The following is a 16,389-nucleotide window of genomic DNA, read 5'->3' on the forward strand; positions in this document are numbered from 1 at the left end:
GAACCCCCTGATGTCCTCAACTCAGAGGCTCCAGCTCCACCTTACCGGCCGCGCACCCCCCGTTCCTGGTGCAGGTGGCACACACACGCCTGTGAAATCTGAACACGGGGCCTGCTTCCTACAGCAAACAGGCAAGCATCAACATTTAAGCAACCTTTTTTTTTTTCACGTTAACCCCTACCAAGATGAACTAGGTTTTCATATTTTTATTTTAGTGTATATTTTACATTAGAAAAAATGTTAATAGAAAAGCTCCACATGCTCCTAACAACCAATTTTCTGATAAGTCCTCACCAGTATTGATACTAATATACAAATAAATTAATTTTGCTAGTTAATTTCCTGCCTGGCTTGGTGCAGGCTCTGCACGAGCAGCGCACACCTATGTTCAAGTGCCTGTCCACATTGCCAACAAGTGCCAGGAAGCGTGTTGTACATAATCGTTCCTCCTCATAGTGTCGCGGAGTTTTAGTTTCACCTTGATGAATGGGATCAAATTTTCTCAACCATGTTACCCAGCAGGCACAAATATTCTTTACCAGGTTGCATGGATTGTTTCACCCTGAAAAAGCCCCAAGCTTTGATTAACAACTGTATGCTTCTATTCCCTCATCACTCATTTTGGCAATACAACACCCTCCCCACAAAAACAAGGAAAGCAAAAAATCTACATGGAAGACCTAAAATTCATCAAATGCAGAATGTGACCTGGCTCAAGGCATATCCCCCCCCTTGGTGACCTGCTCCCTCCCCTACAATTCCTGTTTGCTTTTGTTTGAGCAGCAGGACTTTGCACAGCTGATTTACAAGAAAAGAGATGTCACATGTAATTGTACTAAATCACAGCCACTGCTGGTCCTGTCAGGTCAGACACAGCAGCAGCCACTCTTAACACCAGCAGCTCTCCTCATGCAATGCCAGTGCTACAATGTCCTGGCTAAAGGAGCATCAGGAAATACAGCCGAGTTATTTTGTACCATCCTTCGGTGCCTAGGAGGATTTCTGGGTCAGAGGAAGGGAGCAGAAGAGAGGGAAAAGCCCATTAAAATTTACCAGCAGATTAAGGAAAAACACTCCACTGCCAATTTATTTTTAAAAAGGGTTGTGTGTTATTCTAAGGTTTGTCTGTATAATTGTACAACCGTTGAAAATTACATAAGTTGTAATGATCTAATACTATTAACAGCCATTCAGAGAAAAACTCCCTCCCCTTTTGAAACCATCAAGGGCAGGAGGGAAATGTCCCAGGAAATATGCCAATCTGGACTCTGGCCTCTAGCCTGGCAGAAACAGAAACAGAAAGATAAGAGAACAAACTGGACTAAGATGTGGTGTTTGCATGTGTCTGACTTGCAAGGGGAGGGGTGGCTTTGTCCTTGGCCGTGTTCTCCCAGAGGCAGTGCCTGCTTATCCTGGTGAAGCTGCCATCACTTCACTTGCTGCTCTCACCCCTGCACTTTGTCATTTCCTCCTGTCTTATGTGTCATGGAAGTCTTTCAGCAGGGTCCTTCGTCTCTGCTCCGCTATGTGCATCTGATTCTCTAAGTCCTGGTAAAACAAAAGGTAGAAACAGTTAGTGTGAATTCCCCAGAGGTAAGTACATTTCTTTTTAGGGACTCAGCTCATCTGATAAACACCAACCTTCACACTTCACGTGCGCTCTGGATCACAAGATTACAGATCCTGTTTCCTTTTGACATAGGCTGACTGCAGTTACCCAGCTCTTGCTCTGTCTAAAAAGCCAAGCACTTAAGGAATCTGCTCTTAACCAGAGGTCTACAGGCAGCTTCCTCCACACTTCTGCTGGTTCTGCTTCAGTTCTCCAGGACTCACTGCAGCCCTCCCTCCTCTCCCATAAAGCAGTGAGCATTCCATTTTTACAACACCCACTGGCTAAAGGAAGAACGGCGAGATTCTGGGTCTAGTCTCTCAGCATCCTCACTGAACTGCCTTAGCTCTCCTGCAGAAGTGGTAAGCCTGACCATTACAAAATCTGGCCAGCAGGCTCAAGCAAGCAGAACACTCACCCCTCTGTCATAGCTGTCTGCTCGCTCCACCTTCCATGAGAGATTTTCAATTTCAGCTTCCAGCTGGGCCTGCTGGTATTCAAACTGCAAACAGCAAAATTAGAGACAGCAACAAGAAACTGGCTTAGTGGAGCAGCCTCATTCCACAAGCTATACTTGAGGAGCAGACAAATGTGTTCTGCTGACAGCTGTGCTGGCAGAGCAGGTTTGTGCCTCCTCCTGATCTGCCTTTAGCTTCCAGGAGTTCCTTGTGTGAGCACTCCCCAACCTGCCTCACTCAAAATTAACCATGTCAGCCTAGAAACACTACAAGCCACAAATACCTACTAAGTCAGCTCACTCTGCCAATAAGTGGGTCAGGAAATGCTCCTGTGAGCAGCTCTGCAGGCAGAGCTGAGGGACTGCTAACCACTGCTGGGAGTAGTAACTTGTTCCACTGGCACAGTCAGCTCCGCAAGAACATCTGTGCACAGCCTGAGAGACTGCACATGATGCTACGGGAAGAGCTGGAATAATAGCCACAGCACTGTGACAGCCTTACCAAGGAACAAATGTACACTTCAAGCCTCAAAATATTTTGGATAAATTGCTTGTTAGTGAAAGTGCAGTGCTGCCCTGGGAAAACAACGTAACACATCAGAGGACTGAGCTGCTGGTCCACTCAAAGCGAGGAGAAAAGTTGCAAAACCACGTACGTTTGTCCTGTCCTTACCTCAAACTCAGGACTACTATTTCAGACACTCAAGTTGTGGAATTGAAGAGGGATGTCTGTCTATTCATTCATCCCAGCATGCTGCCAGCTACACCCCCAAAAAGCTGTAAGCGAAAAAAGAGCAAAACATCTTACCAGTTTCTTTCTGGGACCAGACTCCATGTAGTAGGCATATGGATATGTGTACTGCAGGGTATAACGACACTGTGGGGGGCCAGAGGGGAAGAGAGAGAAAAGAAGGACAAGAGCTCAGACCTGGCACAGTCAGTTGTCTACAGTCACTACAATGAGCTACCTTCTGACAAGGGTGACTGGACACTTGATGCTGGAACTTCCTACACCTTCCTTGGAAGGATCTGTACAGTTATAGTGTAACTTTCCAGAGGTCACTTCCAGATAATTTTTGGCTAGTTCATGACCTAGAAAGGAGGTACTGTCCCACACATCCATAATCCCCAAATTCCCTTCCTCTCACTAGGTGTTGTGAATTCAGCATTCTCGTGTGTAGATTCTCTTCTCTGCACCAAACAAGCCACACCTACCCACCTTTGCAAGGAGTTTTGCAGCATTTTGTAGGTATTGCCAGTCTATCCACGTTCCCAAGTTGTTCATAACTCTTTCCTGGATTTTTTCCTGGATTCGCTGGTACGTCTGTGCCTCCAGCTGCAAGCTTTTATTGTGATTCTCCCACTGCAAGGGGTGGGGAGAAGGGGAAAGGAAAAAACAGCATGAGACCAGAATACTTTTGCTGTAAAAGCACAAGCTCTAGCAAGCAGAAATCAAAGTGGGACAGGAGTCCAGCAAGGCAAAACATGCTGTGGGAAAGAACAGCAAGGCAGCGGCTCCAGTAGCAAGTAGCAGAGGCTGTGTGCAACAGACTGATGGCAGGAAAGAGCAGGGAGCAAACCCAGCTCCTCAGAACGGGAATGCCCTCTGGTTGCACAGTGACCTTGTATCTAACACAGTGGAGAGTAACAGTGATTCCCCTACTTAAATGATTTCTACAGAAAGGACAAGAGTTCAAATTAACATTTAACACGGGCTTAGTGAACTCCAACAGCCACATGCACACTGTAAGCATGGCCATTTCCCAGAGCCTGTTGGTCTAGAGAGCCAAGAATGAACACATTTATTTTATCATAGGACTTGGCTCATAGTATGAAGAATAAACTCATTTTAACGGGGAAAACAAGTGCACTGAAATGCAGCAGAATCGAACCTCTACCACATTCTCTTCTAGAGATGCTGTTCTAGAATTGCACCATATGTCCAGGTGCATTGAATCAGCTGTGGGGACAGAGGTGCTGTGACTGCAATTAAAAAAAATGTGATTATGTGACCCTTTAGGAAAGCTTTGCTACAGCCAATGGAGTTTTGAACATAACAGAATTTATTCTTTGTTTTTATAAAGACATACTGCAAGGAACTGAAGTTCCCCAATCTTGAAAGGAAATAATAGGAGCAATATCTACCTACTGCAGCAGCACCCAGCCTGCAGGAAAACAATATAGTGGCACAGGGGTAATACTGATTTTCTCTAGCATAGGGAAACGCAGGAGCAAATGTGATTTGCTTTGGGGATGACATTAGTCATTTGGATGGGACTCACAGGGCGGGACTAATAAGAAAGAACAGGGCCTGAAAATTCAGCACAAATTCTCTTTGGGCAGTTTCTTGCACGGAGATTGCTGGCAATGACCTTTGCACCAGGCAGGGAGCATTAAAAGGCTACAGCAGCTCTGGCCAAAGAGATGTCTCCTACCCTCTCAAAATAGAACAAGTACTTCTTAAGGGCCTCCCTGGCCTGTGCTTGCTGACTCTGGTTTACAATATCAGGATTCTCTTTGTACCGACTGCATTCGTAGTACTCGCTGCCGTGAGTCTTCCAGTCTCCCAGACACATCCAGCAGAAGTCTGCAGAAAACAGTGAAAAACCCACTGTGATGCCCAGAAAAAAAACCACATCTTTAAGAGAGAAAAGCTTCAGGAGACACAACCCATCTGCTTTCAGCTATTTCTGCTAAGCCAAGAAACATACATTTTGTATCATCTTGCAAAACAGAACACACCAGTGAGCCAAAAATACCAGCCTGTCTCGAAGATTTTCACCGTACAGCCTCCTGTGCAATTATGGAAAGTAAACCCTGGAGTGCTGCATTCTGTACACCAAGACCCATGCACAGATCTTGTGCTCTGCACAGGCTGTCACTCCGGGTTAAAGAAGAGGCGGGCTGTGGTCTTATTTGTGAGATGCATCCTCCCCACTGCTGGCGTACTGCCCCATGCGAATCTCTGGCTGAATAAAATACGAACAATCAAATCCAAAAGAAAACTATCTCATGCAGAAGTCTGCCCTCAGCTCTCTCAAAGAGAGAACTACCTGGGTGACTTCAGGTATCAGTGGTTAATAACGCTTCAAGTTAGGAGCCACTGAACTGGGAAGAAAGTGGAGGAAAGAGAGCAATAGCAAAACCCGTTTAACGGTTTCCTGATTTCAGAGCGAGGCTGTGAGTGTTCTGCTAGAAAGGAAAAAAAGATGGAGATTAAGTTGCTACAATAAGAATCACTTTTGTATCACTGATTACGAGAGACTGAAATTGCTATTTCCAGAGTTCACCAGCCTTCTCGAGTGCTAGTCACCATGGTACCTTTGCACTTGCTTGCTCACCCTTGTCACAGAGCTCCATCAAATCACATCCAGTGCTGCTGAGGACCCCAAAGCAAAGGAAATGAGAAAGGACAGCAATCTTTAATCATCATCCAAATAAGGTTCTGATATTATAATATTTCCTAGCAGCACACAACACAAAGGGCCTGAACACGAGCTATCTTGCTCCAAGGCAACAGAAATTAATTCTGCCACGAGAAGATCTTTGCAAGAACAGGCTGTCACTTTGTAGGAGCACACAATGGACCAAAGACAGTTCGGCCGCTAATTGCACAGGGGTGGACTAAGAAATCCAACAGATAATGTTATGCGGAACAGTTCACAACAACTGCAGTTTCAGCTGGGCTGTGCCTCATTATTTCTATCAGCGAGCAGAAGGACTTATGCTGATCTGAGTAAAAAGATCAGTTCTGCCAGTATTTTCAGCTGATGATAAATACATTTACATGGAAAGCATTTAATAAGATCATTTCCACTGTTAATATTACAGCAGAGATGAACACTTCTCTATTTATTGGACATGTCAGGGAGAGGGAGCCAAACTAGTGCTGAATCAGAACCCAGCTGAGATCATAGACAATGGGGAAAAAAGCTACCACGCAAGGCTGTAATTAAAACCCTGTTGATCTTTTACTAGGGGGGAAAAAAAGAAAATTGGCCGGTGTTGACAGTTCACCTTTATAGCACAAAAAAGAGAAGAGAACATCTCTAACCCCCATTACTGAGAAAACTGTTTTCCAAATTCTACTTACCATGCTTGCATTTGGAGCATTGCTGAAAGAGAAGACAGGAGGCACTGGTTAGTGGGAAGTGGAAAAAAAATTCTGCTTAGAACAAGGAAGATCTGATGCGTTCAGGGAACTGCTCACCATGTGATTGCAGCCTCCATTCTTTTCAATACAGATATTGCACTTCGGACACTGGGGAAACAGAAGCATCTGTTAGACCCAACTCTGTCTCTAGCAGATTTCTGGAGAATGACAATGCTTGCATGATTATTCTACCCTGGCTTCCCCTCCCTCCCTCTTTTTTTTAAAATATGCAGATGTGAAAATATTAACATATACACACTCTTACTCCCACCAATTACTGGCAGCTCAATTTAAAAAGGAGGCAGAAAGCCAGGGATGTTACACAGCAGCACTGGACTGCTTGCTCCAGAAAACAAGTTTGCTGCTGTTACTCCTAAACTGAAGATCTCAGACAGCATTAGCAGTTGCCCAGGTATAGGCACACGTGACAGTAGCTTCCACAGCTACTTAGACAAGATAACCAGCTCTGTATCCTGCCTTCAACAGCCCCTAACAGATGACAACTTAGCTAGTAGAAGAGAATGTCTGACCACAGTAAGCTGCACACTTCTTTGCTCCATCAGCAGTCCACTGATGCCGTGGGGTGTCAAGTTCAGGAACATTTTTTGGGTTGCATAGGTACAAAGAAGGAATCGAGTTTTGTTGGTTTTTTATACGTTTTAACAGCAGGTAAAATGTGTGCCACGACAACGCTGAATATAACAGAACCTTATATTTACAAATGAGCACAGCAAACACAGCGCCATCACATGTTGACATCTCTCCAGAAAAAGAAAGGTATTTAGGGTCTCTAGTCTAATTACGCACTTTCCTGACATAACTGAAGCTTGTGCCTAATTAGCACTGTTAAAATTGCCATCAGTTGTGGTAAAATAAATGCCAGCCGACTAAGAACTATTTTGAATTCAGGCCACAAAATTCCCCAAAGAAACTTAAAGTTCCAGTCTACAGACAGCTAATCTAGCAGTTTATCTACAACCTTTTAAGATAATTCTACAGATAGACTAGAGTGCACAATATGTAGTACTATATATTTTTCCTGAGTCTAAATCTACTAGAAGTACTTCACCATCTAAGTTACAGATTTCATCTAACACCCTTTTGTTTTCTTTGCCAAATCAGGACTATCTCCTTCACCTAGTTCACAGTACTCCACACAGGTGTTCAGGATTAAACACCACCAGCATTTACTGACTCTGCACTTACTGCACCCTCTCTTTCCATTTGAAATATACCTTCACTGGTCATTTTGAAGCAGCCACAATTCTGCCTTTTGCCCATGGGAGGGCAGCACACCTGGCTGCCAAGACATTCACACTAGGTCTGGAGTGAGGACCATGCTGCAGGAGGGCAGCTGGACCTCCTGCACAAAACATTCCCAGCACATCCAGCTGTGTTGTATCACTGTCCTTAGAAAGCTGTGAGAATTTACAGCCTGTGAAAAAGCAGCACACGATGCTAAGTATGTACACAATTGTAGCTTGCTTCCCAGGCGGGACTAGAGGACAAGGAAAAACACGCAGGTGCTTGGCCTTACATCTTTAGTGTGAGCACTGATGTAGTTGGCTGTTTCGGAGTCATCTGCACACTTGGTGAGCCATTTCCGGATGGTAGCACAGTCTGTAGGTGCGTGGTACATCTGCCGACACTTAAAGCTTAATAGAGAAAAGAAGAAAAAGACACATCATATCAATTTCCAGGGAAGTTATTCAAGAACTGAGGTTTTCCTGATGACCAAAATCTGGGAGGCCAAGCGAGGGTAAGGGATACAAATGCACTCACGTATTACCAGAGTGCAAAGACCAAGGCTGAGGCGCTGCACAGTGAGAGCTCCAATAAACCACCACTCTCCTATGCAGAAACTGGCACCAGGATGAGAGTGAAGAGGCCTTCTCTGTCAAGAACGTGTCTGAGGGCTCACACATCCCTCCCTACCGACTCTACCTACGCCTGCTCTAACACGAGTGTAGAGGCCTGGAGCATACCAGTGGCTTTACAAGTAAAATAACTCCAGTGACAGATATCATGCTCCTGCATTAGCACAAACCCGAACAGCCCCGGGTGAGGCAAGGGCTGTTTGCACGGACATACCAGGGAGCTGGGGCTCTAAACCAGTTGTATTGTGCTCCACAGGCATTCTCAACAGCAGTGATGCTGGAGACCAATAGCAGAATACCCTTCAGCAGCCCTACAAGCTACCTTTTTTCTCTTGCCCCATTTATACCTGAGGCAGACAAGGAACATTAGTGTTCCTATTCAGCAGAAATTTATTCTCCTGTCAGCCTCGAAACACACCAGACACTCTGGGAATCAAAAACTTGTAATAAGCCTAAAAACACAATACCAGCAGATAGCTGCAAGGCCTCCACAACCATTACCAGATTCTCTACCACTCACTATGACTGCAGCAAAATTTGTAACCTAGCCAACCAGCAAATCAGAAAGGAAGATTTTTAACCCCTTTGTTACTCAAGCCCTGTGTTCCCTGACTGTCAGAACACCCAACTCCAAGGAGTTTAGGGAGCAAGGGAAGGCTGACCACCTGCAGAAGTCAGACACCGAGTGTCCAATTACTCAAACTACTCAAGTTACAAACAACTCTAGCAAAGCATTTGAGATGCTTTTTCACACGCTGAACCTGTTGGCAAGCAAACGGAGTAGCTCTGAGGACAGCATATAATTTCCCCATGATCTTTAACCTTTTCTGTTTCTTACCAGAAGACCTCATTGCAACGATTGCACTGCACTCGCCGGGCTTTTGGCTCCTGTACCTGTATGACCATAGGACAATCTGCACCAGGACACAGCTGCAGCTGATAATGGCTCTGTGAACATAGCAAGGTGATAAGATCAGCAACATATGCAGAAGATCAGCAACATTCCCCATCCTCATCTTATGCCCCAGAATGTACTCAGCTGCTTTCCTGTGGTGGCTGTTCCCTCCCACTTATTGAAAAGAGGTGACACCACTCTTTCATACCGCTTCCTTGTTTCTTTACTTTTCCCGGTCTGTTCCCAGTAACCAGAACACTTTCTGCACATTTAACCTTAACCACGTATATCTTAATATCAATAAATCTCACATAAAATGTTATTGAGCAAACCAATCCAGTTGGTCCTTCACTAAGGTGAGGGACTTACTTTTCAGAGCCCTAAAATATCCGTGGCAAGAGCAAGGAGGGCTTTAAAACTCAGACTTAAGTTTGAAGTTCTCAGCTGAAACACTCTGAGAATTCTACTTGAGGAAAAGAGCCAAGCACTAGCCAAGCAGTTACTGGGTGACCTTACAGCAGAATTTACTTTGGCAACCTGCTAGAGCATTTTGTCAGTGAGGCTGTACCACAGGAGCACCGACGTCATGTTTATGAGGGACAATTCTGCTGCAGTTACTGCGTTTCTATCAGAGATGCAAGGCACCTCAAACAAAATTTCTGCAAGTCATTGGTGAATTAATCTGGGGTATTTTAAGCCTGAAAAAGACAATACCTCCACATAGTCCCTGAAGAGGTAGCGCCTGTATTTGTCTTTCAGCTCTTCGCTAGGCAGCAATGGAAACACAAAGTCTTCTGGTGTCCGAAGTAGGCAGTCCTGAGCCATGCAGGAGACCCCTGAGGAAAACAGCGTTTCAGCACAGTGCAATTTGTGCTAAAAGGAGCAGAGACAGAGATAGCATTCAACACAGTTTCCTAGGTGCCATCTGTTGTTGTGGCAAGGGGGACACAACTGTGAAACAGACCTAGCAAATCTATCAGGGCTTGCTGAAAAAGCTGAAGCCCAACTGTCTTCACGGAAAGATGACAGGGCACAATGTATCCAGGATCAGTGTTTCAACCGGGATTCACAAAGTCACATACTTAGAGCAGAAAATTGCATGTTACTGCCACACCAGAAGGAATGCCAGGACACAAGAAGCGCAAAGCAACTCTGGCTACTACTGGCTTCTACCCAACACAAAGGGAACAGATGTTTGCATCCACACCGATTCCCAGGGCAATGCAACAACACATCACCCGAGATGCAATCTCAAAACACAGAAGATTTGCAACTTTTAATTTGCTACAGTCACCCTGTTGAGATCACAAAGGGGAGGAGAGCAGCAAATGGAACTCTGGACTTGCAGGTTTCGTTAGGTGGGAGGAGAGCTCTCCAGGTGGTATGCCAACGCTCACCAGGGATTCAGGTAAGACTGCTAGTTAAAGTTAGGTTTGTCACAAGAACCCACTCCATTTTCCCATTACTGAGATATTTTAGAGCAATTCAGCCAGTAGTCTGAAGAGCAGCCACATGTAAATACAGACCCACTACCATACCCAGCTCAAACTCACCAACTCCGACGCCATCCTTGACGAGCACTGTACAATGCTGCTCCCAGCAGCTGCGACAGAACTGGTGCTGACAAGCCAGAGAAAGCAAGTTCTCCTTCCGGACAAACTGCATGCACACTGCGCAGTTGATGGGAGGAATGTACCATTGCCTGCGAGAGACAATCAGCGTTATGGTGAAAGCATCCCAGCTCCCCTGGCGAATTCTCACCTCATCCACAGTCGCTTTAATCACCTTCACTGGGACAATGGTCTCAGATGAGCTCCAAGCCAGAACAGGTTCCTAAGTGACTGGCGTGCTGGGGTGATGCACTGCCCCAGCAGTTCAGCCCTTCTCATGAACCTCTCAACCCTCACGGAGCACAACAGATGTACAGTCACTGAACAGCTCCTGCCTCTCGTCTAGTGCTACCCAGAACTCACCTTTACTTTTCTGGTTCTTACTTTTTCCTTGTTTGAAAAGTGAGAAAAGAAATCTTTGTGTATGTCCTTTCCTGCATTTACTGATATTCTTTGTTAGCTGGGTCAGACTCGATCACTGTTCCACAGGCCATGAAGAGCAGCTAGAGCTGGAAGAAGGCTTAGCAATGCTCTCTTCCTGGACAATGATTTTGGGTACCGTATTTGATATGCAAATGAAGGTACAGCACGTAGAGAGCTTATACAGAGAGAAAAGGTTGTTCACAGACCATCACAAAGTTCAGGGATCTTCTCACATCTCTTATTTCTGCCTACGCTACATTTGGCAAAATAGGCTTCATCTCTCCAACTGAAAAGGATTAGAAGGTTTGTTTCAAGTCAGGCATAATCCTGCTATTGCTTCACCGGGAAGCTGTCTGGTCTCCCCGTGGGTAGTGCAGAACTAATCCCTAGACAACAGATCCAGCCTCTAACACATTTTGGCTCACCCTTGGGACCTGAAGAACTAAGTCTAGCACAGCATTTAGCAAAAGGGAGGCTCTACAAAGCTGTTAACAGGACTTTATGCTCCTATTTCCCTTTTCACAGAGAAGCCATATAATCACTTTCCACTGCTTAAACCTTTGCTACTCGTTGAGAAGCTCGTGCGAGGCAGACGTCAAGCTGCCATGCATAGCTCCGCATGCCAGAGACAGGGAGGAGCGGCAGCATGAGTGCCCAGCCACATGACCAGTAGAGCTTGTTTTGTAGCATGACCACATGAAAAAAAAATAAAGCAACTTTGTTCTAAGCAGCCTCACTTATGGACAAAAACAAAATTCACCAACTCAGCAACTGCGAAGATCAACTGCTCAACTCGAGCAGCAAGCACACTACCTAGAACCTTTGCAAGCCGTCCCTCGGAGCTTTTCTCTGAGCTGTCCCACTGTAGCTTCTCCTGTACGGTCAGTTGCTCTACAGTATGAGTGTATGTCCCAAAGAGCCCCCCAAAATACCATCTTCTGCAATAGGAGCCGAGCACAGAGCAACTAGCCCTACCACATACAAAAAGACTGTACTGTACTGCTATCAAACCAAGTTTGTCAAGCCTTAAACTAACTTTTAGAGGAAAGAAAGCGTCCAAGAACACACGGAGCCCTGGCTGCAAAACACAAGCTGGGGGTTCAAATGTCATTACTGACTGGCTCAGCAGAAACACCACTGGGAGATTTGGCTTAAGCATCTCCGAGCAGAGCAGTGGAGCCAACTTAGCCATCTCAAGAAAAAAAATGTATTCTAGCCACTGACAAGCACTGCTCACCCTGTGCAGCCAGAACTTCCCTTAGTGTCTTTTACAGAGCGAGCAGTATCAGAAGAGGTAGCCAGGCCCATGCACTCTGCTCCTGCCATTGTTTATCATCACTCCTGCCAAAAAAATAGCTTAATTTTCTTGAGGCAAGTAATTCTTGAACACAACCTGCAAGACAACAGCAAAGCTGCTGTTTACGTTAGACACTTCTTGAATGCAGTCTCATTTAAAAAGTAAACCCCACTTATTTAGGGTGTAGGACCTTGAGTCTGCAAGGAGTTAACATGGGACAGGCCCATTGGTAACGCACACCTCCGACGACAAGGTGGGTCGGAGGCACCTCTGCCAAGGGAAGAGACCAAAATAGTCAGCATACTTACATGTTTGGATGAGGTGGGCTGTACTCGTGCTTCTACTAGCAACTGGGCAGCATTAGACTTGTGCCTGAAAAGGCAATTAAAGAACGATCAAATCCATTTCTGAATACATTTTGCATTGTTAAACTGGTCCTTCTCACCTGAATAAACAGCAGGCTCTCTGCAAATGGTAGTGGAGGTGTTGATGAGGAGCATGGAAGTGCGTGCTGTGTGAGGCCCCCTCACAAGGCGAGCTGAACTCTCATCACCACAACTTTACGATAGTTTCTTCAAAATGTTGATTAACATTTCCCTTCTATTCTTCAATAGATATTTTGCTACAAGTGCCCTCCTGCCCTGAGAAATTTTTCTGAAGTGTAGCTTTTTCTACCCGCACTAGTATTTTCACTCCTCGAGTAGTCTCAAGCCATTGCCCATGACAACACACTCCAGCGAGGCTCCTGCCTGCCTTCCATTCCTTTGTAAAATCAAGCTGTCCTGGTTAGGTCTCACTTTGGCTGCAGTCTGCTACCTAGCTAAGTATTTACTTTATGACAGATTATCACCCTTTAGGCATATGAAGCTGTCCATCAGCAGCCTTAGAATTAAACAGGTCTTGCTCTTTGTGATTTCCATTGCAGAGGAATGCTTGCGTTGCCAATAATAAATCAGTGAATTCAGGAATAGAAAGGAGCGTCAGAGTTGGGACTACGAAATAAATCTTCAGTCCCCACAAGCACTTTTAGGTGTGTTTAGGGATCTTTAATTTGATTATGCTACTTTATACCAAGACAGAGGTCTGAGGACCAGATCAGCTGGAGAAAACTTGCAAAGTCACAGCTTGAGAAGTAAAACCCTTCCTTCCCCAGAGTTCCTCTTGTTTAAACCTTGTTAGTTAACCTGCAGAATCGCTCTGAGCTGCTGTGCAGGAATCTCACCCTCCACATTCCCCAGGGAAAAGCTTTCACAGGATGCATGGTAACCAACGAGCCAGTTACCAGAGATGCTGCGACAGTATCCATACGTGAGATGCGTCTCCCATACGTTCTCTGGATGAAGCTGCTGGCTAACAGGGCCAAAAATGGCACGGCAGAATGAGTCAGGCTGATGTGCTCTCTATTTTCAGACAATGTTCAGTTCTGAGCCAGTATTTTCTGGAGGGGCTGCCAGACAGCAGTGCCTCCTGACACACTTCCCGCATACATTTGGGCAGAGTCCGAAGCCTCCTTTTGAAATCAGCCAGAGGACTCACTGCAGTGTGACACTGTCAGAGCAACAAAGGGGCTGCACTTGTTAGTTCTCTCACACCATCGTCTGCTGCTCTCCAAATGCCAGTCAGCTTGGAAAAAAACCTCACATTCAGAGGGAGCAAAAATCTCGAAGCAAACGTACTAAATTGTACATCAGCATAAGTTCAGTGTTTCTTTATGATTTCTGGCTCATATGTTCCAAACAGAACATATGTTAACTTTATATTTGTTTAAATATAGATGCAGCTCTCTCAATCTGCTATCTCATTGTTTAAGCCTTGTGCATCTCCAGGGTTCCCAGCGTGAAGATAGTTCCTCAGACTGAAAGACATTCGCTGACACTCCCCTCTCCCTGTTTACAAATTCTTTACAGGCAATGCAGCCTCAACAAAACAGCATTTCTCCTCTGCTCCCTGGCACGGCAGTGCGGCCTGCTTTCAGGTCCAAAGACACTTGTCAAAAGACACTACAGGAGGACTCTTGCAAAGAGAGGGGGAAAAGCACTGAGCACTGAAGAAATAAGATTAGTTACACTTACCTTTCCAAAATCTCTGAGATTTGCCAGTGGAAACTAACTAATACAAGTTTTGCAACAGCATGTGACACCTAGGTTAAAAAAAGAAGAAAAAAAGTGAGGTATATTTTGAGGACACATCTCTGCTCAGGACTATGATGTTCTTATAAGGCTAATAAATTGTACAAACCCAGTAAAACAGCTCAGTGATATCAAATTCCCATTAAACTAGCAGACATAATTTCACAGCCAGTATATCCGCTATATACAGGTTGGAATGAAGCATGGATGTACCAAATTAACTCAAATATTCATCACAACAGCACAGAGAAGAAGGAATAGGGAAATCAATGGATTAGTTTAAGTAATCCTGGAAGCCCAACATCGAGCACTAACCGTGGGCACCCCTTGAGAGGCTCAGACCGGACTGGGCTCGGGGTCCTTGAGAAGTGCCCCTCATCGGCCCCGCAGGGCAGGCTGAGGCTGCTTACAGAGCTGGAGAAGCAGCAACAAACTGCAAGCACAGACATGCTCTGTCAGCACATGGTAGGGGGAAAAATAATACATATATACATAAATATATCTTCCCAAGCTTTCAGTGTAGAAAAGAAAGTTGTTGTGCACTGGAATAGACTGGGGTTATGGAAAGCTCCTCTGGCAGGGACTATTTCCATGCAGACTTGCTCACCTTACACGGGCTCCTGGCAAGCACTAGCGCAGTCCATGCTAGCCAGAGCAAGTGCCTGAGCAGCCTCTAGAATCCCGCCACACGACATTTGAAGTCATGTTACAAGGGTACAAGCGAGCAAGTTCCCCTTGCTTCTACGTACCGGTTCAGTTCAGGAGAAAACGGACTGGTCTGCTCGCACCCACCGGGACCACAAGCATCCACTGGGCTGCTGAACTTTACCCGGCCTCTGGACCCTTCGTGCCTTGATCGGGCTCACGGAGTCCAAACAAGGCAGGCCTCCTGCAAACACAGCGCCTCTCCCCTGGATTTGGGGAGGCTCCTGAGCCGACCTCCTCGCTCTGCTCTGTTTGGAGCACCTGAGCAAGGCCAGAGCTCTGTCTCCCCCACTCAGAGAGAAGCCATCACCATCACATCTCTGTCTACCACACATTCAGAAAACACAATTTCTTCCATCCCAGCTGCAGGAAGAGATCCATTTTTTCTAGAGAAGCTGCCGGTCCCAGTCACCAGCCGGAAAGCCACAAACCACCTCAAACCCTGCTGCAGGTGAAAGGTGGAGCCCGATGCACTGGTAATACGGCCACGCAACAACTCCAGCACGGCCCCACAGGGAAAAACTAGCTGTGGCTGCTGCTTCTGTGAAACAGACAGGCTCTGCACACCTACTGGCAACGTATCATTACCCTTCTAAAACCAACCCACTGCAGAGGTGCAGTTTCACAACGTGACAGACCTATTCCTGCTACCTCTGCTTTCTGATCTGCCCAGGGTCATTTTTCAACGTTCAAATAAACTTCTTCTAGAAGAACTGAAGCACCAGCTCATGCTGCCAGAGACCTGGGAGGTGACCTGCCCCGGCTTCACCAGCAATGGGATGCATGGAGCACACCCCGGCAGTGCTCGCTCCCAGCGCGGCAGCCTTCGATCAGCGGCAGCGTGGCACACGGCGGACACGTGCAGCCTGCTCCTGTTTGCACGGATGAAGTGCCACTGCCCATCTCAGACAGGTTGCTTCAAGACCTCCGCCTGGCGGACCCAGGCAAGAGCTTCAGCTCAGGACAAACACCTTTGATTTGCTTGTACGAGGAAGACATCTGCATTTTGTTTCTGTAAAACAAACAAGCATCAGGAATGTGGTCTCTACAAGACCGACTTCCTGCGAATGCAAACCACATGCTAATGAATCATTCTCTAACAGTAACTAAATTATTTCTCGGGAGCAGTAAGAACTACCATCCTGACAAGAGGAAAAAAAAAAAAAGACTTAAATGGGAAGCTCATCTGTAACACATGAAAATGAGTAGCTTTTGGTTGGATTTTCACAGCCTG

At 45.9% G+C, this 16,389-nt stretch overlaps 1 protein-coding gene across 1 annotated transcript in view; it reads right to left on the reverse strand.

The window, feature by feature from the left end:
- Positions 1 to 1,064: 1,064 nt before the first annotated feature.
- ARIH2 (ariadne RBR E3 ubiquitin protein ligase 2) overlaps positions 1,065 to 16,389 on the reverse strand; it is a 29,176-nt gene continuing 13,851 nt past the window's right edge. The window contains 14 exon segments of the mRNA XM_040568283.1: positions 1,065 to 1,548; positions 2,028 to 2,111; positions 2,875 to 2,943; positions 3,286 to 3,429; positions 4,502 to 4,653; positions 6,160 to 6,181; positions 6,277 to 6,327; positions 7,757 to 7,874; positions 8,935 to 9,044; positions 9,706 to 9,827; positions 10,545 to 10,671; positions 10,673 to 10,693; positions 12,630 to 12,693; positions 14,394 to 14,461. Coding sequence (XP_040424217.1) covers positions 1,477 to 1,548; positions 2,028 to 2,111; positions 2,875 to 2,943; positions 3,286 to 3,429; positions 4,502 to 4,653; positions 6,160 to 6,181; positions 6,277 to 6,327; positions 7,757 to 7,874; positions 8,935 to 9,044; positions 9,706 to 9,827; positions 10,545 to 10,671; positions 10,673 to 10,693; positions 12,630 to 12,693; positions 14,394 to 14,461 — 1,224 coding nt within the window. The 3' untranslated portion in view covers positions 1,065 to 1,476.

The sequence above is a fragment of the Cygnus olor genome, chromosome 10, assembly GCF_009769625.2.
Source record: "Cygnus olor isolate bCygOlo1 chromosome 10, bCygOlo1.pri.v2, whole genome shotgun sequence".
NCBI classification, from domain to species: domain Eukaryota; kingdom Metazoa; phylum Chordata; class Aves; order Anseriformes; family Anatidae; genus Cygnus; species Cygnus olor.